This window comes from Trichoplusia ni, assembly GCF_003590095.1.
Source record: "Trichoplusia ni isolate ovarian cell line Hi5 chromosome 26 unlocalized genomic scaffold, tn1 tig00000445_group25, whole genome shotgun sequence".
Classification (NCBI taxonomy): domain Eukaryota; kingdom Metazoa; phylum Arthropoda; class Insecta; order Lepidoptera; family Noctuidae; genus Trichoplusia; species Trichoplusia ni.
Window position 1 is genome coordinate 1 of NW_020799917.1, and position 6,382 is coordinate 6,382.

General features: G+C 35.9%; 1 protein-coding gene across 1 annotated transcript; it reads right to left on the minus strand.

Annotated features, from left to right (window-relative positions):
• Window positions 1-74: 74 nt before the first annotated feature.
• On the minus strand, window positions 75-6,100 carry LOC113506812 (protein Cep89 homolog). Its single transcript, XM_026889648.1, has 9 exons — window positions 5,662-6,100; window positions 5,287-5,527; window positions 4,591-4,766; window positions 3,818-4,055; window positions 3,305-3,443; window positions 2,662-2,804; window positions 1,938-2,039; window positions 699-992; window positions 75-494 (listed from the first exon to the last, which is right to left on the minus strand). The coding sequence occupies exons 1-9, from the start codon at window positions 5,680-5,682 to the stop codon at window positions 331-333; spliced, it is 1,518 nt and encodes a 505-aa protein (XP_026745449.1). The 5' UTR covers window positions 5,683-6,100; the 3' UTR covers window positions 75-330.
• Between the last annotated feature and the right edge of the window lie 282 nt (window positions 6,101-6,382).

Genomic DNA, 6,382 nt, shown 5'->3' on the forward strand with positions numbered 1-6,382 from the left:
GGTCACGGGCAGACTCAGAGTCCTAAAATCCGTAAAAGTAGTTTCATTTCAATGTCTAACATTCGCGTAAACCTAAGAAACCACCATGTGGTCTGAACTCAAATGAAGAATACCATTGCACATAAGCGCGACACGAAAATCTCTACTATTTTTGCCTGCTGTGTGTGCTTAAACTATTTAATAAATAGATGAATAAGAAGACTTTGTCCTAGTCCAAGATGCCATCCGCCTAATTGACTATCGGGATGGAGCACGATGAATTATGAGCTAACGAGGCAATTTGAGGGCATGATTGAGTACTCCAGTGTTGTGGTCAAAATATTATTATTATTACCGTTTACAGTGATCAAGCCGTCGTTCATGCATATCGGCGGGCACAGTCCGCGCGCGCAGGGCGTCCAGCTGCGCGAGCTTGTTCTCCGCTATCTCGAGAGAGTTCTTCACGGTGAAGTACTCGCGGTGGACCGTCTCGTAGTCACGCATCATGGCTGCCACTGGGGTAAGTTATTTTAGATATGAGTTTACTGTTTACAATGTTGGAGTTAAAGCTGGAGTTAGAGGAAATTAGTAGTCTAGTTTTTTCCCTTTATTTCTGCCTTGGAAAATGTAAACATTGTTGTAGTTAGTAATAGTTTTGTATACCGAAGTGTAAAAATAAATCCTTAAAAAATCTTCTACATTATCATAAAACCACTCACTTTTATCTTCATACAGTTCATAAACCTCCTTCAACTTGGACTCCGCCCTTTCAGCCCTCTCCACTAGCGTCGCCTTTTCTATATCTGCCGTCTCTTTCTCGATCACGACCTTTTTATAGCTCTGTCTCAGTCCCACGAGCTCATCTTCCAGAATCTTCACTTTGTCCGTCAAAGTTTTGTTCTCGGAGACAATTTCTTTAGACTTTTTGTTCATGTTTTCAAATTGCTTTTCGTAATCGAGAATAAGGTTGTCTTTCTCGAGAAGGTTTTCTTGATATGCGTCGAAAAGGGGAGCTGTGAATTTATAATCATTATTAGATTATTTAAAGCCGTAGTCTACAAAGATCCTTTGCTAAGTGACGTTCTGAAATATGTATGTATTGGTCTCCACATTTTACTTAACAATGACCATGATAACATATAAATGTACATTAAAGCGACTTTTACGATGCGCCGGTCTTGTTTATTTTATCTAGCCCACTGTGCCCTAATTCTGAGTAAAGACCTCCCACAAATCTTCCCACGATTCTCTACGCTGGGCTACATAGAACCAACTCACGCGGTAACTATTTAGATCGTCCCACCAATTGTGTGGTGAAGGTCCCACCCAATCCTGCTGGCGTGACCCACCCAATCCCATTTTAGCCTTTTTGTTTTGGTAAGGCGGGGCAATGATCATGGATACCCACTCCCTCGAGGGAGGAAATGGGTAGTGTCAGACTCTTACTGACTAAACCTGAACGGCCGTGCTAGGTCATTCGCGTTTTTGTATCGGTGTCTGGCAATGCGTTGCCATCCTTCATACAAATCCCAATTTAGCCTGGCAGCCTTTTTGCCAGCATCTATAATCCTGTACTATTGGAACACAGCCTGCTGTTCGAAACTCAGTCTGGTAGTTTAACACCAAGCATGCTTGTTTAATTCCATGTGTATGCAAATCTTTTTGAACATCACTTAGCTAAATCTATCTAATATATAAAATGCCCGTGTCACGATGTTAGTTACCGTACTCCTATTACCGTACTCATATTCAGTAGGTCTGAGAATAGAACAACATCTATTTTTCATACCCCTAAGTGATAAGGGTTGAACATTAAAAAAATATTTTATTTTTTAGACGAAATTGTTTTTATTTTTTTTATAATGTGGCATTGAAAATACATAACTACAACAAAAAAAAAATCGGTTAAACAACGTTTGCTGGGTCAGCTAGTATCATTATATAAAGAGGTTACGTACCTACGGCTTGAGCGCTGAGCAAGCCAGACAGGTCGACAGTCCTGCCAGTATGGGGTGTGTCGTCATGACCGTACTTGGAGTGAGCCTCATCCGGAATGGTCTCTGAAAATGAGAGTGCTGTTCCTGAGGCCCTGACAGCGATACCGGAGGTCATGGGTTCGATTCCCACCCAGAACAAATGTTTGTGAGATGAACCCGATCATTTGTTTTGTATCTAGGTGCAACTCATCAAAAATTTGTATGTATTCAGAAATATACACGGTGATTTTTTTGGGCGGCCCCTCACTATTGTTACAAGGCTCGGACCGCGCTCGGACTGCGCTCGCAACAGAGCTGTGTTTCTAAAAAACTACGAATTGCATCATAATATTGAATAAAAATTGCATTTTAAAATTTATTCAAATCTCATAAATACCTATTTTTTTTATCATGAACGTGTTCTAGTCATTGGATACATGAACTGGGCTGCTTTTGTAAGACGACTAAAAAATCACGGTGTATAATTATGCATGTTTATCAGTTGTCTGGTACTCATAATACAAGCTTTGCTTAATTTGAGACTAGGTTGAGCTGTGTAAAAGTTATGGAACAAAGTTATTATTAATAAATTAATTGTGATTTTATTTATCTCTATTACTTACTTATTTTAACTTGTCTCATAACTATTAATTTTCTTTTCAAGATGAATTCTACTTTAGTTTATAAGTAATCTATATGTGCATACCTTTATAACCCATACTGTTAGTGATGAGCGAGTCCAGGGTCTCCAGCTTGTCTCCAGACTTGAACACGTCGCCTTTGTCTGCCGCCATCGACTGCATGTTGCTGCGCAGTCGCTCTTGGTAACGAGAGAGCTGGACGTTTAGCCTGAAACGGATCGTTATATTAGCAATTACTCATTTAAAAAACCGCTAATACAAGTAGTACATATAGGACCAGCATCCAGATATCTTGTATGTAAAATGAAACGTCTTGACAGATTTTTATGATGTTTTATATACATTTTGCCTTTATATTACTAGGGAAATTTACTAGAAATAAATTTTAGGGCAAAGCAATGTGCGCTGGGTCAGCTAGTAATACATAAAAAGTAACTATTTTTTACTACAGGCCTGTTTGAATGTCACATTTCGGCATACAAATTCCCATTCAAAGAACGAGAGAGCATTAATCACTACAACTGCAAACTTGAAGGTTTATGATTGCAGCTTCAAATATCTTATCTGCAGTCCGAATGGACTGTAGCTGTTTTTAGTACCTAAACAAGTGCTAAAAAAGGTTTAAAGATCTTAGACTTATTATTTCTGAAAACTCAGTATAAACAAAAAACAACTCTAAAACTAAAGCAATACAACTCTAAATATTACCTGTAGAGTACATCTTTGAGCGCCTGCATATCTTTCTGTAGCCGCGAGTTGTGTTCCCGCGCTTGAGTCAGTATGATCTGTCGACTGCTGCAACTCATGCAGACCTCTACTAGTGGAATCGCTGTTGATGGCTCGTGGTCTGCAAGACAAGAATACGGGAATTAAAGTGTATATAATATGGAAACAAATGTTGTTGAACTGATGTGCGAAAGTTGTCCAATAGATGGCGTTAGTAGTCACATATTACCAAAAAATACAAATTTATTGCTACTTATAAATACAGTCCACAGGGAAAAGACCCAAAAAAAGAATAAAGGATTAAAGAGTAATTTAATAGATAAGACTACTCCTTATACCATAAAGAGTTCTGCCTATAATTTTCATTTTATTATACGTTTTATTTTAAGCATAGCCAATACTTATAACAAAATTGTTATAGAACTGAAACACCTAATATCTCCACTTGATTCAGTGGAGATATTAATTTAAAGAAAATACTCATTAGCAAATTACCTCTATCAGGAAGTTCATACTGCTTAACCTTCTCCTGAAGTTCTTTATTCTTCACTTCTAACTCTCTATTCCTCTCCCTCTCTTCTCTAATCACCTTCTTACACTCTTCTGCGTATTTGACAAGAGTTTCGTATTGACTCCTCAAGTGATCATTGTCTTCAGCAAAGAGTTTATTGTATTCTAATACTGATTTTAATTTCTCCTTCAGTTTGGTAATTTGAGAGTCTTTTTCAGTTAGCTGTGGAATATAGCATTTGCTGTTAAGCTATTTTTTTAATAGTATTAATTACTTTGAGTGTTTGTGCAGTAGCATTCACATAAAATATCACATAATAGCATTGTTTATACTTGTTAAAAAACAATTTAATTTAATCTTCCATTTTCTTTCTTCAATACTATTTTCATCATCAATGTTCTTCTATTTTAGAAGCTAAGTAGTTTTAATGATGTATTTCAGAAACATAGCAAGTGCATTTATTTCCAAACTGTTATTTTTTATTTCAAAATACATCTTTAAGTCCTAATATGATTTTCTTTTGTGTTTCTTCTCTCACAGCAAAAACACTTAGGAAGCGGTGATGGGTGGGCGAAACTGGGTGTAAACCAATGTAACCTGACTTTCAAAAAGTGCTACATAGTAGCCTAATTTGAATAAATGAATTTTGATTTTGATTTTGTTACATAGCAAGATAACTTGTAATAAAGAATAGATATTTTAGTACAAAACTATACTCAAATCACATATTATTTTATTATTTACACATTTTTGTTACCTGTACAACATTTTCTTCACATCTATCCATAAGTGAAGTGATCAGCTGTTCATATTTCTTTGTGAGTTTCTTTTTCTGTTCTTTGAGAAGTGACTTTCCCTCTTTGGAAGTCCTGGGAGATGACACAGCTATGCCCTGGGTGGTTCTTTTTCTAGGTGGTTTTGCTGGTTTCTCACCTGCAATCAATTTTGAAGTCATGTTGCAATTAAATGCTGAAATCATCATAAGTCATTGTGATCTTTATTGGTAACTAGCTTTTCGCCCGCGTCGAGGTCGGTTATATCCCGTTTCTAAGAGGACTCTTCAAAAGTCCAGGCTAAATACTAACCTATGTTCTTTCTCAAGGTCAATTCTATCTCTGTACCAAATTTCATTAAAATCAGTTCAGTGGTTTAGACATGAAAGACAGAGTTACTTTCGCATTTATAATATTAGTAGGGATGAGAGATATTCTTGCCCATAACTCTAGGCTAGAAACAGCTAGGCCGATGATGAACTATAAAATCAGCTTCAATTGAGATTGTAGCACTTTTTTTCCATCTTGCCCCTTACACTGTTTCGATTGTCCTGTCACTGGATCACTAAACATTGTAAAACATTTATGGTGGCTAATATGATGGTCGAGTTTCATGTAAATTTCAAGACTAACTGTCATTTAAATTATATAATATTATTATAAACAGTTATTAAGCATACCAATAACATCTCTAGGATCTTCATACATAGGATTATCATCAACATAACCCTTGCTTTCCTCCATTCTTGACTCCGTTCTCCGAGCCACCATGTCCAGTATATCCTGCCGCATACTAGCTCTTCGTAATGGTGTGGATATATCAAAGAGTTTGTGCTTCTGTGTGAAATTGCCTGATAATGTAAGTTTCTGTGGCGATAAATTCGCTGAGCATTTTCTTGAGACTCTACCGTAATCTTTTTTCTGGAATATATATAACAAGAAGACATACACATGTTGCAAAATAATTTTTGTCTATTACGGTATGCTGTAAGTTTTAGTGGATTCATATAAATATTGTTTTTTATTAACATTTCAGTTACAAACAGAAGAGATACCTTTGTAATATTTTCATCCATTGTCAACTTATTTGTCGGAAATCTTTACTTTCGGCCATTTCAATAACTTTTATAAACTATAACTCACAAAATCTTTTTTATTTTGATGAAAGACTGATAACCTAAGCTGGTGTCCGTGTGAGATCGATCTTTACTTTACTACAAATTGATAAGATGCTACGAAACAAAGACAAGGCACAAAACTAGGTCACTAGTGCGGTTCAATAAAGTTTAACACAAAATACGCCAATTTTTTCACATTTATTGATAAAACTTCGATCATAGTGCCAGCGGTCATTTTTTAAGGGATAATTATGGTTTTCTTATATTAAAGGCCCTATATTTATTTCAATACGCAGTTTTTATAAAATAATGGTATGGCATTAACGTGAAGGCGTATTTTTATCAATTCTTTTGTGAGTTTCATAAATATAAACACCGGCAGTTTTGACATTTTTGTTGCCATGGTGATTGCGGTGTGGCCATTAAAAAAGGAAACCAAACAAATTAGAAAAAAAAAACAAAACGTTTTCCTACAAAACTATTAATTTAATATTTTTATATTTGAAGTAATATACTTCACATTAGAGCCCAATCTGTTTCAATATACCATAGCGATACATTCAAGTAAATAACTATGGAATGCAAATATTCATAACTATCAGATAGTCAAAGTTAAAATTGCATAAATGTAAAAGTAAGGCGTACATTCCCTTTCTTA

Excerpts from the sequence above, each read along its gene's own strand:
- LOC113506812 (XM_026889648.1), bottom strand. The coding sequence starts at position 5,682 with ATGGATGAAAATATTACAAAG. Across the intron at positions 2,805-3,304 it reads CTCAAAGATGTACTCTACAG|GCTAAACGTCCAGCTCTCTC; the intron begins GTAATATTTAGA and ends GATCCGTTTCAG. Across the intron at positions 993-1,937 it reads GCTCAGCGCTCAAGCCGTAG|CTCCCCTTTTCGACGCATAT; the intron begins GTACGTAACCTC and ends ATAAATTCACAG.